Genomic DNA, 20,038 nt, shown 5'->3' on the forward strand with positions numbered 1-20,038 from the left:
GGGCAATGGGAATAGAAATAAGGACTGTAGAAGCTGAACCACAGGTGAGGTGGTGAAGCAGTTCAGGTCTGGGGGTGGGCCAGGGGGAGGCCTGGCTAAGGGGACCTCAAGCAGGGACTTCCAGAAGGGGAGGGGAGCAGAGAGAAGTGATGGAGGCCTGGCTGCTCCTCCCTGGTTGGGTTGTGTGGCAATGATGTCAGAGGGCTGAGAGACCCACCCCCCACCCCACCCCCCAGTGAGTGTGGACACCTGTTGGCGTTGAGAACAGCTAACCCAGTCATGGGCAGCCTTGGGCCACGCTTACCTGCCAGCAGGCGGGACTGGGTCTGTCCTCTGTGCTGGTGTAGACTGGGCCCCAGTCCCGACATCAGGAATGTGAGCTCATGTGAGGACTGAAGCTGGGAGGGCAGCCCACTCTCCCTGGGGACCCAGGCACCTTTCTCGGTCAGGGCCCTGAGTGCCAGCAGCAGAGGCGTGCACATGAGCACACACACACAGACACCCAGGAGCACGTGCACGTGTGTACATGCACACGTGCATGTTCACACGCTCATCCCATGCACTCACACACACACACGTGTGCATCCACACGCACAATCACATGCACAGGGGACTCATGCAGCCCTCTGTGAACTGTCCTCACTGACCCGGGCAGTGCACCCTCTCGTGCCCACAGCTGCAGCCCCGGGTGTCCTCCATGCTGCTTGGAGCCTGGCTGTCACCACCTGGCCGGCTGGAGAAGGCGTCCCCTCAGTAGTGACAGGGTGGGGGGACAACTGCTGAAGCTGCCCTGCCGTGTCCTGTCTTGGCTTGCCTGGTCACCACAGTCACTCTCGCCTCCCCCTAGACCCTTTGGGCTCCAGGCAGGAACAGTGAGCAGGGAGCGCAGTGGCCCAAGCCACCTCCCAGAGGGTGACCCTGATGCAGGAGGCCCACAGCTCCAGGACATCCCCCCAAATCGGGACAAGAGCCCCAGGCAGGATCCGCTGCAGAAGCCCCTCAACAACTTGGGAGCTGGGTCTCCTGGGTCCTGCGTGCCCACCCCAAGCTGTGAGCTGAGCGACCCCAGACCAATCTCTGCCCGAAAGCAGACGTAGAGAGGCCAACCTCAAAAAGGGACTGCCAACGGCCCAGGGCCGGGCCTGCCCCACCCCTGGGGTCCGGCACTCAGACTCCTTGGGAAAGAGAGGAGAGCCCTCAGGCGCAGGACCTGGGATGGAGAAAAGGGCCGAGCACCCTCCAGCCTCGGGCAGGGCCTCCCTAGCGCCACACCCAGCCCCCGCTGCCCTGACGCCCCACCCCGGGTGGACGCCGCCCCTGCCTTGGCCTTGGGGCTCCTCCGCTGTGCTCTTTCCCCGTCTAGAGACTTGCGATGGGCAAGCCCGAGAGCCCAGTGGGGATGGTGGAGATCGCCGGCCGCTCGGGGCAGAAGCACCGAGGCTTCCTGGAGGCGGGGCTGCTGCTGCTGCTGCTCCTGGTGACCGGCGCCCTGGTCACCCTGGGCCTCCTCTACGCCGACAGCAGAGGTGAGTGGGGGCGCCCCCTTCCCCCGGACGGGCCACCGGCACCCTGCTCACCGCGCTCATCCGCACCCGACCTCCGGAAGGTCTGCGCGCCCGCCCACTCGGAGGAGCCGCCTGGCGAGCAGGGCAGGCGGGGTCTGCGCGGGGCACCGGGGGCGGCCCGGCTGTGCTATAGCCTGGAGATGAGGGGCACTGACCTGTGGGGACCGGGGACCTTTCTGGAAGGCTCTGCCCAGGCGCGGGCTGGCACCAGGCTGGTTCTGACTCGGTGGGCCTCTGCCGGACTCCCGAGAAGCTGTAGACCCTGTCCCCAGCCCCATCTGCGCGCCCCCTCCCCTCGGCTGCCGCACAGAGCGCTGCAATTCCCGGCCGGCCCAGCAGCAGGAGCCCGCGCTCCAGCACTGGGACTCTCGGCGCAGCATCCTCCGACCGCCGCGCTCACCTGCCGCCTCCCTGGCTGTCCCCCGCAGGGACCTCGCTGGGATCCTCCTCCCCGGCCCCTGACGGCCCTGGTTCCCCGGCCTCATGGCATCTCAGGCTCTGTTTTTCAAACCTTGGTGGGGTGGCGGGGAGCAGGCTGGGGTCCTAGGGAGATGGAGGAGCGAGAGCGCCCTGCTGGAACACCCCCACTCACAGAGCCTAAACTGTCCCCTCATGCGGTCACAAGGCACGGGAAACAAGGGGAGGCGCTCACGTGTCTGCACCTGGGCACCAGGTAGCCCAGGTTAAACCCTGGGGCGTGAACTGTCCTCACTGGAGCACGTTGCTGCCCCAAGGGTCATGTGCAATGGGTGGACACCAGCTGGGAGGTACTCTAGGTTCCTTCTGCAGGCGGGTGGGTGGGCAGTGGGCTCAGGACTCAGGAGGATCTGCAGGAAAAGACACCATCTCCACCCCAACCCCAGCACCCTCAACAATAGGGCAGTGGCAGTCTTTGTACTAGAATGTTCCTTCACTGACGGGAACCACCTGCACTGCTATGGGACCATCCAGACATTGCTGGGCAGCACTGTTTCTCTGAACTAGAAGTGGGCGCCACCCCCAGATGTAATGGGCATTCCCCCTCCCCCCAGGGCTGCTCCTGCCTGACCAGGTGCCCGGCTGGACCCTGCCAGCTGCTTCGGTCTCTGGCCATCCTGAGTCTTCTGTCAGGGTAGATGGGCACTGAATCACAGAGCTCTCAGAGAGACCCCAGGGAACCTGTTCACAGCTACTGGGCTGCAGAAACCCAGCTGAGGGGCTTCCTGGGGACTGGGCTGACCCCGCACACCACCCCAGTCCTCATCTAGGCAGTACTGAGAAGTGTGAGCCCACCCTGACTGCAACGGCCTTCCCTTCTCCTCCTGGTTCCCTAAATACAAGTGGGGTCTCTGCCAGGGCTCCTGTGTCCTCCCCTACCCCCACAAATGACCCATAGCCAGTCTCTGCCTCAGGTCCTAATAGAGCCTGTGGAAGGGTTTATATGCTATGTTATTGCTTATTCTTAAGTACTTTCTCATCCACTGGTTGTTTTTTTTAATTGATTCATGGATTACTTAGAAATCTCTCTTTTAAATTTCTAGATGTGTGGAGGTTTTTTTCTTAGTTGCCTTTTGTAATTGGTCTCTAACTTAACTGAATTGTCATCAGAAGCCATGGTTTCTGTGATACTGATTCACTGGTATTTGCTGAGACTTGCTTTAGGGCCAATACAAGGTCAGTTTTATAAGTAATCCACGTGTGCATGTGGAATACACCCAATCACCGTTAGGTGAAAGTGGAGACACAGAGGAGGCTTAGTACATCTATTAGGTCAATCAAATCTATATATTTGTTTCTTTCCATTTTCTTGATTTTTTAATTATTGAAAGATGTGTGTACTAAAACTTAGCCCTAGAGAACCTTCAATTTTCCTTGTAGTTATGTCAAATATTCAATTGCCTGTTTTAAGACCCTCTGTGCTGTGTGCTATATCACTTCAGCCATGTCCAACTCTGTGCAACCCCATGGACTTTAGCCCGCCAGGCTCCTCTGTCCCTGGGATTCTCCAGGCAAGAACACCAGAGTGGATTGCCATTCCCTTCTTCAGGGGATCTTCCCAACCCAGGAATTGAACGCAAGTCTCTTCAGTCTCCTGCATTGGCAGGCTACGTTAAGGAAATTTCCTGACAGTCCTGTGGTTAGGACTCCATGCTTTCAGTACCAAGGGCATGGCCAAAAAAAAAAAAAAAAAGCTACATTATTATATGGATGCAAATTTAGATTCAGTGTATCTTCACTCAGTGTAATGGTGTGAAAGTGAAAGTCACTCAGTCGTGTCAGACTCTTTGCCACCCCATGGACTATACAGCCCATGGAATTCTCTAGGCCAGAATATTGGAGTGGGAAGCCTTTTCCTTCTCCAGGAGATCTTCCCAACCCAGAGATCGAACCCAGGTCTCCCACATTACAAGCAGATTCTTTACCAGCTGAGCCACAAGCGAAGGCTGTATAATGGTGTAGAGCCCCTTTATGTCTTAATGTGCCTTTTGCCTTAATGTGTTTTGTTTTCAATTCTGTCTCATCTGATCTGAGTTAGCATTTGCTCTTTATTTCCTCCATTCTTTTTCTTTGAAACTTTGTCTCTTTAGCTTTACATGTGTGTCTTTTGGAACCGTGTAAAGGTGGATTTTGGTCTCTATCTTCTACCTGGAGGATTTTGTCTCTGTCTATTCACACAAAAATGTATGTTTTTTTCTGTTGTGTTCTTTTGTGCTTCGATGCCTTTTTTCTTTTTTCTCACCTTGTTTTGGATTGGGCTATTATTTTTCACTCCGTTTTACCTCAACTAGCTTGAAAGTTTTATATTTCTAATCCTTTTAAAGGTTATCTCAGATTTTTTCATTTTAATATGTTTTTCAAAAGTTATAGATAAGCCTTTTTCATAAAAGCAACTTTTTAAAATAAAATATACAGTAGCAAATACAGTCCCAGGCCTATACTCCTGCCCATACTGGAATTATGCTCCTCAGAAGCTGTCATATTCATTGTCTAGTGCAGAGGTTGGATGCCTCTGGCCCATTGCTTGTTTTCCTAAATAAGGTTTTATTGGAACACAGCTGTGTCCATTCACTTGGATATTGCCTGTGGATGTCTTCATGCTACAAGAGCTAAATCGGGTAGGTGAGACAGAGTCTGTATGTGACTCACAAAGGCTAAAATATTTATCTGGCCTTTTACAGAAAAATACTGCCAACCCCTGTACTGGAATGTCTAAACTTCATCTCTGACTCTTCTCTCTTTACTGTCATTGCTAGATCACAAGGGGGCCCTATAAGGCTGTGGTTAATACCCAGGCTCCAAAGGCTGACAGGTTGGTGGCTTGCCAGCCTCCCCAGATCCCACCTACGTGACCTTGGAGGGTTTTCATCACAGCTTTGTGCTTCAGTTTCCTTATCTGTAAAATGGAACATAACATAGTTAGAGGCTTACTTGAGGGTTCAAACACATCAAAAACACTTAGAAAAACGTCTATCATGATATTATGATCAGATTTTGTAATAGAATGTTAGATTTGTAATTGATCCTCTATCAGTATTAATATTGACATCCCAAATATGAGGCAGATTTGGCTCCTTAAGCCACCCAGGCTTCTATGGTCCGAGTATAGCTACCTCATTGCCTTTGATAAATCCATATTCATCACTACAATAGTTCTACTGAGGGAGGATTTTTCATAGCTGAGCTATGAAGACTAGCTGGATTATATTTCCTTTCCTTGTTATTTTTGGTTTTCTTATTAATAGCAATCTTGTTTAAGGGCTCCCATTTTTCTCTTGCTTCTTCCACCCTCCTCAGACTCTGCATACATGTCTGTAGGATGGTGTGATATTATCCCACAGTATTTGGATGCCCAGTTCAGATTTCATTCATTTTTTTACTCTCTGTGATACAATTTGAAGAGTTTGATCCTAATTAATCTCCAGGTTCACTGGCTCTTTCCTCAGCTGTATCTGGACTGGTCAGCCAGTTAAAGAAATTCTAAGTTCATCTCTAATAACATGCTTTTCCTTTCTGATGTTTCCCATTTTCCACTTTTTTATAGCTTCCATCTCTTTGCTGAAATTTCTTATCTGTTCATGCATATTATCCACCTATTCCATTAGATGCTTTAACATATTAATCATAATTATCCTGAAGTCTTTTTCTGATGATGCCAGTATCTGAGCTATCTCTGAGTCTAGTTTTATTGATTAATTTATCTCATGGCAGTGGATTGCTTTTTCTTCCTGTGTGTATGTGTGTGTCTCTGTGTGTCACACATTTTTACTGAACGCTGCACATCTAAATACAGAGACTGGAGTAAACAGTAGTTGCACCCGGCAGTAAGCACACCTGTTCTGCCAGCCTTAGTGTGAATGGTTGAACCCATCCAGTCAGGAGTCAGCTGACTTGGGGTTTTGTTTTCACCCTGTCACCCTTGGTGCCCTGCAGACTTCACCTTTCTCCAGCTGTGAGTGATGATTACCTGCGCTCAGAGAAGGAACCTCTGGGTCCACTTCGCTCCTGCTCCAGCCTCAGCAATCAGCAGTCCCTAATGTGTGTGACACAGAAGGGTTCTCTCCATGCCTCTGTCCCTCCACAGCTGGGAGGTTGCCCTTGCTCTTTAGTACTTGGCTTATGCTGGCAGAGGGTGGGGGGGGTAGCTCTGGTGTCCTGGCCCAGGCTCGGTCTTGGAGTGGAGCTGTCACAGCATCCCTGCCCTGATCCCCATGTCCATCAAACTTTGCCGTATCCCTGAGTCCCCTCCCCCGTACCTAGTAGCAGCAGACCTCAGCTAAGATCCTGGGCCCACAGGGCTCTCCTTTGCCTCTCCCATGAGCAGAGGATTTTTACATCAGGCTCTCCTCCAGACCAGTAGATTTTCACCTGGTCCCTGGGGGTGAAAAGGTGTACTGCCCTTCCCCGCAGTGGTGTAAAGCTCTTGCTTCCCACAAGAGGAGAGTGCAGGCAAGCATGAGACCCCAAGTGCAGGCCCCACAGCAGAAGCAGATAATCTCCTGCATGCCTGTGCCACTGAGCGGGACTCCCTCTGGCCTCCTGAGAACTGCCCCAATCTTTCTCATCAACACCTGGTAAGGATCCATGGAAATAGCTGGTGAATAAGTGCAAAATCCCCTGTGTTGAAGCTCCAGCTGTTCCACACTGGCTAACTCACACTTGGCCTTCAAGAATTCATTAAGGGGCTTCCATGGTGGATCAGTGGTAAAGAATCCACCTGCCAATGCAGGAGATACGAGTTCAATCCCTGATCCAGGAAGTTCCCACATGCCACAGAGCAACTAAACTCGTGTGCCACAACTATTGAGCCTGTGCTCTAGAGCCTGGGAAACACAACTACCGAGCCCACGTGCCACAGCTACTGAAGCCTAGAGCCAGTGCTCTGCAACAAGAGAGGCCACTGCAGTGAGAAGCTTGTGCACCTCAGCAAAGAGTAGCTCCCACTTACCACAACTAGAGAAAGCCCATGCGCAGCAACAAAGAGCCAGCATAGCCAAAAATAAATAGCTTTAAAAAGAACATTTCAGACCTTTAAAAATAAGAATTCATTAAAACATTGGCTGATTTCTTACTTTGTCACTTGTATGGTGACCGTCTCTTACTCTTCCTGGGGCCTGTCAAAGCAATAACAGTCCCATCTCTGCTGGATGGGGCTTGTCACTCTGTTTTCTGGGTCCCCTTCTGACCTCAGGTCCTAGAAGTTCTCCAGAAAAGTATTGATTTCTGTAGACTATCTAGACTTTTCCTGTTGTTACAAAGGGAATGATGTTCTATTGTGGCATTTGATGTCATAAGCAGAAAGCTAAACTAATATACTTTAAATCTTATGTGCATATTTGACTTACTCAGTCAATATCTTCATGTTTCTCCCAAACGACACAAGCGTTTAGAATAGTTTTACTCTTCTTGTCCTCCTCCCTGATCACATATTGTTGTGGATACGTCCGTGGTTTCCACCTTATTTTTTATTTACTGCACACAGGCAACATTCTCTAATACCGTCAATTTAATTTAGATTTTCCATGTCCTTACCAGTTTCTTTGCTCATCGCTCTTCCTACTTCTCCGGCAGCCCTTATGAAGTAGTTTTCCTTCTTTCTGAAGTACATGCTTTTGGAGTCTCCTGTTCACAGTGTGCCCACAGACAATGTGGGTCACCTGGGAGCTTGTTAGAAATTCAGAAACTCAGGGCCCACCCTAGGCCTGCTCAGTGAGGACCTGCACCTAATCCCCAGGGGATCCTCTGCACTTAAATTTGGGGAGTGCTGCTTAGGATGGCATTTGCTAAACTTGCTTGATAATCAGAGGAACCTGGGGCAGTTGTCTGCCCAGGAACCTCCGGCCCCATCTCAGTCTGCTTGTTGTTCAGTCACTAAGTTGTGTCCAACTCTTTGTGACCCCATGGGCTGCAGCACACCGGGCTTCCCTGTCCTTCACCATCTCCTGGAGTTTGCTCAAACCCATGTCCATTGAGTCGGTGATGCCATCCAACCATCTTGTCCTCTTGCCTTCTCGTCATCCCTGTTTCCTCTTGCCTTCACTTTTCCCCAGCATCAGGGTTTTTTTTCCAATGAGTGGGCTCTTCACATCAGGTGGCCAGAGTATTGGAGCTTCAGCTTCAGCATCAGTCCTTCCAATGAATATTCGGGACTGATTTCCTTTAAGATTGACTGGTTTTATCTCCTTGCAGTCCAACGGACTCTGGAGAGTCTTCTCCAACACCATAATTCAAAAGCATCAATTCTTTGACACTCAGCCTTCTTTATGGTCCAACTCTCATGTCCATACATGACTACTGGAAAAACCATAGCTTTGACTAGATAGACTTTGTTGGCAAAATAATGTCTGTTTTAAATACACTGTCTAGTTTTCTTATAGCTTTCCTTCTAAGGAGCAAGCATCTTTTAATTTCATGGCTATAATCATTGTCCACAGTGATTTTGGAGCCCAAGAAAATAAAATCTGCCACTGTTTCCACTTTTCCCCTTCTATTTGCCATGAAGTAATGGGATGGGTTGCCATGATCTTAGTTTTTTTAATGCTGAGTTTTAAGCCAGCTTTTTCACTTCCTCTTTCCCCTTCATCAAGAGGCTCTTTAGTTCTTCTTCATGTTCTACCATTAGGGTGGTATCATCTGCATATGTAAGGTTGTTGATATTTCTCCCAGCAATCTTGATTCCAGCTTGTGATTCATCCAGCCCTGCATTTTGTATGATGTACTGTGCATTGAAGATAAATAAGTAGGGTGACAATATACTGCCTTGTCATACTCTTTTCTCAATTTTGAACCACTCAGTTGTTCCATGTCTGGTCCTAACTGTTACTGCTTGGGCCACCATAACAAAATACCATAGTTGGGGTGACTTCAACAACAGAAATCTATTTCCCCAAGTTCTGGAGTCTAAGAGTCCAAGGTTGGGGTACAGGCCAATTCAGTTCCTGGTGAGGACTCTTCTTGGCTTGTGGATAGACACCTTCTCACTATGCCCTCATGTGGCAGAGAGGGTCAGTTCTGGGGTGTCTTCCTCTTCTTATAACACACTGGCCCTGCTGGATCAGGACCCCACCATATGGCCTCATTTAACCTTCATCACCTCCTGACTGCCATCACCAAATGCAGTCACATTGGGGGTTAAGGCTTCAACACATTAATAGGGAGTGGGGAGGGGGAGACAAACATTTAGTCCATTACAGGCCTCCATCTGGGCAAAACCAAGAAATCTTTTAAGGTAAGACCTCTGAAAACTATACTATATATAACCAGCATGTTAGGCCTTTCCTGTAATCAAGCAGGTTTGGGAAGCACAGCTTTGAAATACTCTTTTCAATAGCAAACCTTAGTTTTGTTTATTTGAATGACTTTATTTGGTACTCATCCTTCAGTAATAGTTTAACTGGTTAAAAAATCTGGACTTAGTTATAGACTCAGCATCCTGAATACTTAACCTCACTGTCTCTGATTTCCACTGCTGCTGTTATGAGTTGTCCTTCTTGTCAGATGAACTTTTTCCCCATTGAACTGTTTTCCCCTTGGTATCCTGCATTTTTACCATGAGGCGCCTAAACCATGGGACTCTCTTTATTTATTCTGCTTTGGGCCTGTTGTTATTCTTGAATCTGAACATTAATAACATTTATTAATTTTGGAAACTTGTCGCTACTGTCTTTTTAATATTGTGGCTTCCCAGGTGGCACTAGAGGTAAACAACTCACCTGCCAATGCAAGAGACGTAGAGACGTGTGTTCGATCCCCGAGTCCGGAGGATCCCCTGGAGAGGGCCATGGCAACCCACTCCAGTATTCTTGCCTGGAGAATTCCATGGACAGAGGAGCCTGGTGGGCCACAGTCCACGGGGTTACAGAGTCAGATGTGACTGAAACGACTTGGCACAAGCACACACACATGCTCCCGCATAACCTTTTTTTCTCCTTAAATTCTGATTATGTATGCACTCAATTTTTCTCACTCTACCTTCCATATATCTTTTAGAGAAAAATTTCCGTCTCTTTGATTTTGCCCCACATTGTGGGTAAATTCTTTAGAACTACATTCAAATTCACTAAATCTGTCTTCAGTTCGGTTGTATCTTCCACTTGACCCATCCGTTTTGGATTCTTTAAAATTTAATTTCAACAATTACATTTTTTATTTCTCTAATTTCCAAGTGATTCTTTTCCAAATTGATGTTTTTCTTTTTTAAAAAAATATTTCAAACATACTTGAGTTATTTCTACATCGGCTAGCTACTGCTGCCTGACAAATTGCCCCCATACTCAGGGGCTTAAAACAACAATTATTTATCATGACACACATTCATCCGTGGGCTGGGGGCAGCTCACCTAATGTGGGTCAGGCTCAGCTGGGGCAGGTCTGTACAATGAACTTCATCCTCCTATGAGGACAAGCAAACACATCCTTCTCTGTGTAGAAATTCGTGGAGACAAGTAGGAGCACACTCAGGGCCTAGCCTCACAACTGGAACACATCATTACCAAAGCTACAGGGGCAAACCCACACTGAAGAGAGGGAGGACATACTTCCTGCCTCCTCGGGAGCACCAACTACTAAGGCAGAGCAGCAGAGAGATGTCAAGGTCTGGGGCCCGAGATGCCAGCCTCCACACGTTCTGATCAGACAGTCCCAAAATATAAATCCTTGGGGTTCTAGTCCTGCTGTTAGTTGTTTCTCACTCATGGAAGCTGGTCTTTTCCTAAACCTAAGTGCATGTTCAAACTGGCTTTGTCTATGAGAATCCTTTGTTACTTGAGCTAAGTTTTCCTCCAGAGAATATGTGTGTTTATCTCCATCAGGCACCTGGAGACACTACCAGCCTAAAATTAATTTCTCAGCTTGAGGTTTCCTTGACCACAGGATCCTGTAGACTCATGCTCCACACCTGCATGACAATCAGCCTGGGATTATACATTCTCCAGGGAGGACAGTTGTTTTCCACCCAATAAAGTTCTTCTTTGCCTTCTTTTGTTAGATATAGAGACAGAAACAGGAAGAGCAGAGAGACAGAAAGAGGTAACAAATTATTCACATCAAGGCCAACCTTTAGGAGAACCGATCATTCAAAGGAAAAGTTAGTTATTTTTTAATGTAGAGAGTCTGTATGAAAATAATTATTCAAGCATATATAAAAAAGAACAAAGAACGGACACGTCAGTTTGGTATAAGGAAGGCTACTTCTTTCTGGAATCAATGGGGAAATATCCCTTTTGAGGGTCTGTTTGCTTGTGTCCATTGATCCCGTTTTATATTTAGAGGAAGACTTCATTCCTCTTCAGCCTTTGTGTCAAACCCTTGCTGATTTGCTTTTTCTCTTGCTCAGAAGAACAAATTTTGAATGAAATATGGAGTCTGGAAGGCCAAACTTGCCCACTCACTAGTGACTGGCCACAGGTGCATGACTTCGCATGCCGGCTGGTTTTCTCATCAGGAAAGTGGAGGCGGTGACACAAATGAGGCGGTATAAGTTACAGGTGATGTGCACAAATACAGGGGTCTTGCCTTATTCCATTTCAAAAACGTTTGTCAATATCCCACTGCATCCCCTGGCAACTCCTGAGCTGTAGCATCAAATGAACTTACCCGAGGAATATTCCCCACTCAGAAAGTTACAGCAGCCTGTGCTGGGAAGGCAGTGGAGGAAATGAGAGGGGGACGCAGCATGGAGAAGAAGTGAACTTACCCCCACAGTGCTGGTCATAGGTTCTGGTTTTGTCTGACTAGACAGGCAGCAGGTCAGACAGATGCACTGTTTGGGTCCCCATGATGCTTCATTCACCCCATTTACTCTCTGCTTTCCTTTCTGGTCATGGTCATTCCTTCCCACAAACCTGTGCTTCCAACTGGTTACCTGTTCGTCCTGTGGGAATCCTTTCTTTAGTGTTGGGTAGGCCAAAAAGTTCAGTTGTGAGATGCTACAGAATGCCCAAATGAACTTTTTGGCCAACCCAATGTTTGTTGTAGTGAGTGCATCTGTGATGGAGACAAATTCTCTCAATTTTTACCTGAGATATCTTTATTTCATTTTCACTTGTTAACCAAATTTTTGCTGAATATAGAATTGTAAATTGATAGTTTGTTTTCTTCATACATCCATTCAGGGCTTCATTCCATCATCTCCTGGCCAACATTATTTGTGATGAGAGGCCAGCCATTAATCTTATTGTTGCTGTCATTTAGTTGCTAAGTTGTGTCCAACTCTGTGCGACCCTATGGACTGTAGCCCACGAAGCTCTTCTGTTCATGGGATTTCCCAGACAAGAATACTGGAGCAGGTTGCCATTTCTTTCTCCCAGGAATCTACCCTACCCAGGGATTGAACCCACGTCTCCTGCATTGGCAGGCAGAGTCTTTACCACTGAGCCACCAGGGAAGCCCCACTCTTTCTGTAGCTCCCGTGAACTGAAGTCTTTTTCTCCTCTGGCTGCTTTTACAAATGTCTCTCTCTGTCTGTAGTTCTTAGTAGTTTGATTTTAATGCTGCTACATGCAGTGTCTTTGTATTTGTCCTACTTGAGATATATTGCAGTTTGGGGATCTGTAAGCTAATGTCTTTCATTTTATCTATAAACATTTGTGTATGTATCTGTCTGTGTATGTAAGCTATAAACATGAATTTATTTTGATGTCCCCACCTCTAATCCATGACCACATGGATCATTCTGCCCCCTCCCCTTGTTTATTTATAACTCCTCTTGCAGCACTGATGCACCTGGCCTTCTGTTATTTACTTGCCTACTTATTCAATTCCAACATACTCGTATCATGGTTTCAGAATTGTTAACGTGTATTCCCATGGGGGAGAACTTTATCAGCTAGAGCGCAGTGCTACACACAGCTCTTTTGCCTTCAGTCTGATGGAATCTACTCATTTCCAAGGTGAGTGAGCTCAGCATGTTGTGCCCCTACCCCTTTCAGTGAGGTTACTGCACGCACTGATATACTTAAATTCTCATGCTGCACTTCATCCTGGGGTCTCCTGACCTTCTAAATGGTCTTTTTAAAATTTATGTACATCAGTGTTTACGCTCTCTGGTATAAAGTTCTGTGGGTTTTTGCGAGTTTTTAATATGTCATATCCACCATTACAGTATTAGAAAGAATAGTTTCACTGCCCTAAATTTCCCTGTGCTTCACCTCTCCTGCATCCACCAGCACCACCTCTACTTCAGACCTTCCACCAAATCCCTGGCAATCATTGTTTACTTTCGCTGTAGCTTTGTTTTCCTGGAATATCATATAATTGGAATCAATGTATGTAGCTTTTTCAATCTGGCTTCTTTCACTTAGCAATATACAACTTAAGATTCATTCACATCTTTTTGTGACTTGATAGCTTTTTCCTTTTTATTGCTGAATGATAATTCCATTCAATAAATGTAATGCAGTTTATTCATTATCCTATTGAAGGACATCAGGGTTGCTTCTAGTTTTTTGAAGTTATAGATAAAGCTGCTGTAGATATTCACATTTAGGTTTTTGCATAGACATAAGTTTTGAAGTCAGTAGTGTAGCCACCTAGGAGTGTAGTTGCTGGTCATGTTGTAAGACTGTGGTTTTGTAAGAAACTGGCAAACTGCCTTGTAAGACAACAGCTCCAACTGTAGCATTTTTCATCCCCACCAGCAATGAGTGGGAGTTCCCAGTGCTCTCTAGCCTCACTAGCAGTTGATATCATCAGTTGCTTATTTTGTCCATTCAAATTTTGTCTGTTATGCTACCTCACTGTTGTTTTAATGTACATTCCCTAATGAAAAATGATGTTAAGCATCTTTCCATATGTTTACTTTTCAACTGTATATTTTCTTTGGTTAGGTGTCTTCCTATCTTTTATGTTCTCTAACTTTTGGGTTTTAAGCGTTCTTTGTAACTTTTGGATACCAGTGTTTCATCAGATGCATGTTTGCAAATATTTTCTCTCAGTTTGTGGCTCATATTTTCATTCTTAGCAAGACTTTCACAGAGCAGAAGTTCTTCACTTTAATTCTCAAGTCTCAGTTTAATTCTTTAAGTCTCACTTGTCAAGTATTTTCTTTCCTGGATCATGCTGTTTGTGTCCTATTTTAAACATCATCACCAAACCAAGGTCATGTAGATTTTCTCCTGTCTACTTCAAGAAATGTTAAAACTATGCATATTATATTTATCTCTGTGGTTCATTTTGAGTTAATTTTTGTGTAAGGCATAAGGCCTGTCTCTAATTTTTTGGTTTGTTTTTGTATTTGAATGTCCAGTTGTTCATTTTGAAACATTTATTGAATGGCTATACTATCTCCGTTGAATTGCCTTTGTGCCTCTGTCAAATGTCAGTTGACTATATTTGTGTGGGTTCATTTCTGGATCCTCTATTTTTTTGCATTGATCTTTATACCAGAGAGTGTATACTATGCAGGGTCTTTTCCAGTGAGTCGGCTCTTCGCATCAGGTGGCCAAAGAATTGGAGCTTCAGCTTCAGCATCAGTCCTTCCAATGAATATTCAGGTTGGATTTCCTTTAGGATTGACTGGTTTGATCTCCTTGCAGTCCAAGGGACTCCCAAGAGTCTTCTCCAACACTACAGTTCAAAAGCATCAATTCTTCAGTGCTCAGCTTTCTTTATAGTCTAACTCTCACATCCATGCATGACTACTGGAAAAACCATAGATTTGATTATATGAACCTTTGTCAGCAAAAAATGTCTCTGCTTTTTAATACACTGTCTAGGTTTGTCATAGCTTTTCTTCCAAGGAGCAAGCATCTTTTAATTTCATGGCTGCAGTCACCATCTGCAGTGATTTTGGAGCCCAAGAAAATAAAATCTGTCACTGTTTCCAATTTTTCCCCATCTATTTGCCATCTAGTGATGGGACTGGATGCCATGATCTTTGTTTTATGAATGTTGAGTTTTAAGCCAGCTTTTCACTCTCCTCTTTCACCCTCATTAAGAGGCTCTTTAGTTCCTCTTCACTTTCTACCATTAGAGTGATATCATCTGCATATCTGAGGTTGTTGATATTTCTCCCAGCAATCTTTATTCCAGCTTGTGATTCATCCAGCCTGGCATTTTGCATGATATACTCTGCATAGAAGCTAAATAAGTTAAATAACTTTTATCTGTTATATAACTGATATCTGTTTACCAACAAATCCACTTTGGGCTTTTGTTTATTTTCTTGGTTATGGGTCACATTTGCCTGCTTCCTTATGGGGGAGGATTTCTCCCAGCTTTACTGCCCTGGCCCTGCCTTCATCTGCATCACTGCAGTGCATCAGGGGAGGCCCCAGAGAAAGAAACAGAGCCTTGCATGACGGGGGCTCCTTGGAACCCAGTATCCCTCCCACCAGCCCAAGGGCAGGTGCAATACAGGCGTGCATGCTTAGCCACTCAGTCGTGTCCAACTCTCTGGGACCCCATGGACTGTAGCCCGCCAGGCTCCTCTGTCCTTGAGATTTTTCAGGCAAGAATACTGGAGTGCGTTGCCATTTCCTTCTCCAGGAGATCTTCCTGACCCAGGGATCAAAACTGCATCTCTTGTGTTTCCTGCTTTGCAGACAGATTCTTTACCCAGCAGGTGCAAAGGGCTTGTTACAAATCCTTCCACTTTATAGGAGGCATGCTCCTCCTCCTGCCCCTCCCCCTGCCCCTCCTCCTGCCCCAGGCACAGGTGAAACAGCCACAGGTCCCTCTGGTCCTGGGAGGGCTTGGCTCTTTGTGGAATTCTTTTGGGTTTCTTTGTCTTCAGCTGTCTGCTGTTTTCTAAAATTCTCATGTTGCTTCTCCAGCTTGCTGTCCTTATTCAGGTGGGAGCCACAATCCGCGCCCTAATCAGAAGCAAAGGCCTTTTCCTCCCTGTCCTCCTTGCCACCCCCAACTCACCACTGTCTCTTTGGCTAGAGCTCAGATAGCTAGTCCACTCTTCCACAAAGGCATGGCCGTTGTCTGGAAGCCCTGTGGGTTTTTGTAACTGGCACATGCCCATGGGGCAGACAGATGTGGCAATCACTCAGCACTGCGTTTCTGTTTCTGATCTGCGCGACCGTCCTCCTCATCTCCAAAGCTCAGATTTGCTTTTACAGTTTGCCTCAATCTACGTATCACTTTTCTGCTGTTTCCACTGAACCGGGGGCCCCTAAGGGCAGGGCCTGTGTGGGCCTTAGATCTGACTCTCCAGGGTCCAGCACCAGGGCTGGTTGATAATATGAACACAAGTTGGACTCACGGACGAAGAAACAGATGGCGGGGAAACTCCTCTCCCCACCCCTATCCCAAATCACAGCCCCCAGGGGACACCAGCATGTCCAGGGCCTCCTGCACCCCCCACAGTTGTAGTGCTCACAGCCTTGACCTGGACAAGGCCCTCCATGTGTCTCCCTGGTGGGGAAGGTGGCCAGGGCTGGTGGGCACTCTCCCTGGACCTGATCAACCCCCTCCTGCCACTGGCCCATCCTTCTCACAACCCCTTCAGGCCGATGCTGACCAAGCAGTGGCCCCTCCCACGCAGTAGACAAATGATGGAGGGCAGCTTTGCATTCTCAGCTGCCAGAAAAAATGGCGGGGCTGGAGCTGAGGGCGTGGAGAATGGGTCAGGAGGTTACCCCCGCCCCCAGAGGACATCCTTTCACCCTAAAGGAGTGCATTGTCCCTGCCTTAGCAGACCCCAGAAGCTGCCTACCCTGACCTGGGTGAGGCCCATGATCCCCCGGTCAAGGAGGATGTCAGAAGGCACTTCATTAGGGGAGGAGGTCCTGCCTCAGGACCCCTGTGGGTCCAGCAGCAGGAGCGGGGGCCAGGCAGGCGGGCGGAGAGAGACTGGCAAGCCAGGGGAGCCCCGCCCCCTCCACTCAGATTTGAGTTCTGCTGGGGCCCCGTCTTGGTTGACTGGTGACCTGCCCCCATTAGAGGGGGCAGAGGCCACCACCTCATGCACGATTTCGCCCCCTGCCCCCATTGCCACAGGAGAGTGCCTGTGCTGTCCCACACAGGCCCTACCACCCCAGAGCTGAGTGCTGTGTTTCTCCCCAGGGAAGCGGCTGCCACTCTTTTCTAGCCGGCTTTGCTTCTCCAAGGAAGAGAAGAACACTGTAAAACGAGCACCCCGAGGTAGCCCCACCTCCCCTCTCAACACGGGGAGGGGGCTAGGAATCAGCACCCCCATGGGCCAGGCCACCAGAAAGGGCCGTGGAGCCTATAGCCGGGCCGGGTTCCACTGCAAGCTGGAGTGTGCAGCAGGAGGGTGGTCCTGCCCAGGACACAGTGTCTGGGAGGTGGGGGGAGGCAGTGGTAGGGATGCAGTCGTGAGCACCTGCTAGATGCAGGATGTTTCCCCAAGCCTGGGGACCGGCAGGAGTCACACTGCAGCCCTACTGGGAGCTGCTCCACAGACATGGCCAGATGGCAGGGGTTGAGAATAGGAAGAGAGTAGGGGCGCACAGCAACAGGGCAGCACAAGCAGACTGCCTGGAGGAGGTGACAGCTCATGGGTGAGAGATGGCTGGGCCCATGGGGTAGAGGGCACCACGGCTGGCTTCAGCCTTCAGAGGGGGCTCAGAGGGTGTAAAGGGGCTCCAGGGTCACTACAGGGGTCAAGCCAGAGTGAGCTTACCCTCACTTAAGGCCCAGGCCTGGGCAACCCAGGGAGGATGCCCTCAGGGCCCAGTCTGGGCTACATGGGGGCGGGATGACTTTGAAGCTTGACCCTGCCCACTTCAGCTGTCCCCACCCCACGGGTGCCCCACCCACCCCTGCCTGGCCTACTGGCACCTGACCATCCTTGTCCTGCACTCACGCTCATCACTCCTTACCTGCAGAGATCAAACCCTCCAAGGACAATGTCGAGACCTGCACCACCCCTGGCTGCGTGATGGCAGGTAAGCCCGCCTCCCTGCCGCGTGTTGCCCTGGTTAGGGGGGTGGCGGTGATGGTGGTGTAGGCACTGCCCAAGGCCAGGAGGAGCCACACACACATATATACACATATGCACACACATATATACACACATATACACACATGCACATACCTACACATATACACATACACCCATATATACACATACACACACACACACACACACACACACACACAGCGCTGGTGCGCAGACCCAGCTGTGAACATAGGCAGGGACTCCTCTGCAGGTGTCTCATCCCCTGTGCCGCCCAGGAAGCCACTCCCTGCCCGCTGAGGCCCTTGTGACCACAGCAAAGCTAGCACAGGGACCCCACATGCTCTTTTTCGCATTTACAGAAAGAAGATCACACAAACACACACTCTCGAGTTTTCTCCCAGGAATTCATCTTAAAATTGGGTGCCATGTGCAGCTATGTGCAAATAAAACTCAGTGAAAATGGTACAAAGAAACACTAGTGTAAGAACTCAGCAATGTAATTCTTCGGCCCACACTGGGGCCGTGGAGAGACCCCTGTAGTGCTGTCTCCTGCGACGTCCCGGCCACAAAAAGCAGAAGGTGAGGGAGGGTCCTGGGTGGGGTTCCAGCCTGGCCAGCCCAGCTGAAATCATCCCACCACTGTCCCTACCACTTGGGGTTCTGGGGGCAAAGACAGCCCTCCAGCAGGAAATGAAGCCCCGTGGTAGATGACAGCCACCATCCCCCACAGACACAGTGACCCGTTACAGGGCTCTGGGGCAGGGCCAGCATTGAGCACTTGCTGCAAGCCAGGTGGGCTCAGACCACCAGCATTGCAGATTTGCAGATGTGGAAGGGGAGGATCAGAGCAGTCACAGGGGTCCAAGGTTGTGTGGCTGATAACTGGAGTCCCTAGAGCTGGGGGCTTCCCTGGTGGCTCAGACAGTAAAGAATCCACCTGCAGTGCAGGAGACCTAGGTTCAATTTCTGGGTTGGGAAGATCCCCTGGAGAAGGAAATGGCAACCCACTCCAGTGTTCTTGTCTGGAGAATCCCATGGAAAGAGGAGCCTGGGGGCTACAGTCCATGGAATCGCAGAGTCAGACACGACCAAGCAACTAACACACTAGAGCTGGAGCCCCTGCTTACAACTGCCCTGAGGTCCCAGGGTGACTAACGCTCCCAAGGGCACTTGGCTGTGACTGAATATCTAACTGCCCATCGGGCTGTCCACACCGGGTCTCCCTTTGCAATCCCTGGGGACGAACAGCTGCCAGGATCCTCCAGAACATGGACCCATCCATGGAGCCGTGTAACGACTTCTACCAGTACGCATGCGGGGGCTGGCTGCGGCGCCACGTGATCCCTGAGACCAACTCGCGCTACAGCGTCTTCGACATCCTCCGGGATGAGCTGGAGATCATCCTCAAAGGTGAGCACAGCCTCCACCACAGGGAGCAGGGAGACGGCCAGCAGAGCCCTCCTCACCCAGCAGGCTGGGGAGACGGAGTCCCTTGGGATGAAGCCTCACCCTGGGCTGGGACTTTGACCCTTCCCCCCCACCAGCAGTCACCTGAGGCCTCTGTTTGGCTTCTCTGCCCGCAGCGGTGCTGGAGAACTCCACCACCAAAGACCGGCCGGCCGTGCAAAAGGCCAAGATGCTCTACCGCTCCTGCATGAACGAAAGTGAGTGGCCAGTGGGGCTGCCCTGCCAGGACCCTGTTCTAGGACCCCACGGCCCTCGGCAGAGCAAGGGACAGGGCACCACTCCAAACTCACCTGGGGGGACCATGTGCCCTGCCTCCCCCATAGGGTCCAGGCTTCCTGCAAGCACGGGCTGACTGCCAGCTACCCAGAACCAGCTCACCCCCTGACCCTTGTGGACGACATGTGTTCAGGCTGGAGGGAGATAGTGAGGGATGCATGTGTGTGCATAGATGTGAATGTATATCTATTGTGTGTGTGATTCTGTATATATGCGTGTGTAGGAATGTGTGTGTATACATTTGAATGTGAATTGGTGTATGTCTGTCTGTATTTATGCATTTGTGTGTATGTGTGTATACATATATATGTGGATATGTGTATTTAGTTTTTGTGTGTGTCTGTGTATGTGTGTGCGTGTGTCTATATACATACGCCATGTG

At 49.0% G+C, this 20,038-nt stretch overlaps 1 protein-coding gene across 3 annotated transcripts in view; it reads left to right on the top strand.

Annotated features, from left to right (window-relative positions):
* The first annotated feature begins 840 nt into the window (after positions 1-840).
* Positions 841-20,038, top strand: part of MMEL1 (membrane metalloendopeptidase like 1) — a 36,518-nt gene continuing 17,320 nt past the window's right edge. For 2 of the 3 annotated variants that reach the window (XM_027565125.1, XM_027565127.1), the window contains exons 1-4: positions 841-1,526; positions 17,840-17,899; positions 19,162-19,323; positions 19,497-19,577. In XM_027565125.1, coding sequence (XP_027420926.1) covers positions 1,373-1,526; positions 17,840-17,899; positions 19,162-19,323; positions 19,497-19,577 — 457 coding nt within the window. In that variant the 5' untranslated portion in view covers positions 841-1,372. The remainder of the gene's footprint in view (positions 1,527-17,839; positions 17,900-19,161; positions 19,324-19,496; positions 19,578-20,038) is intronic. The other variant, XM_027565128.1, reaches the window with a different exon arrangement.

Source organism: Bos indicus x Bos taurus, chromosome 16 (genome assembly GCF_003369695.1).
Source record: "Bos indicus x Bos taurus breed Angus x Brahman F1 hybrid chromosome 16, Bos_hybrid_MaternalHap_v2.0, whole genome shotgun sequence".
Classification (NCBI taxonomy): Eukaryota; Metazoa; Chordata; class Mammalia; order Artiodactyla; family Bovidae; genus Bos; species Bos indicus x Bos taurus.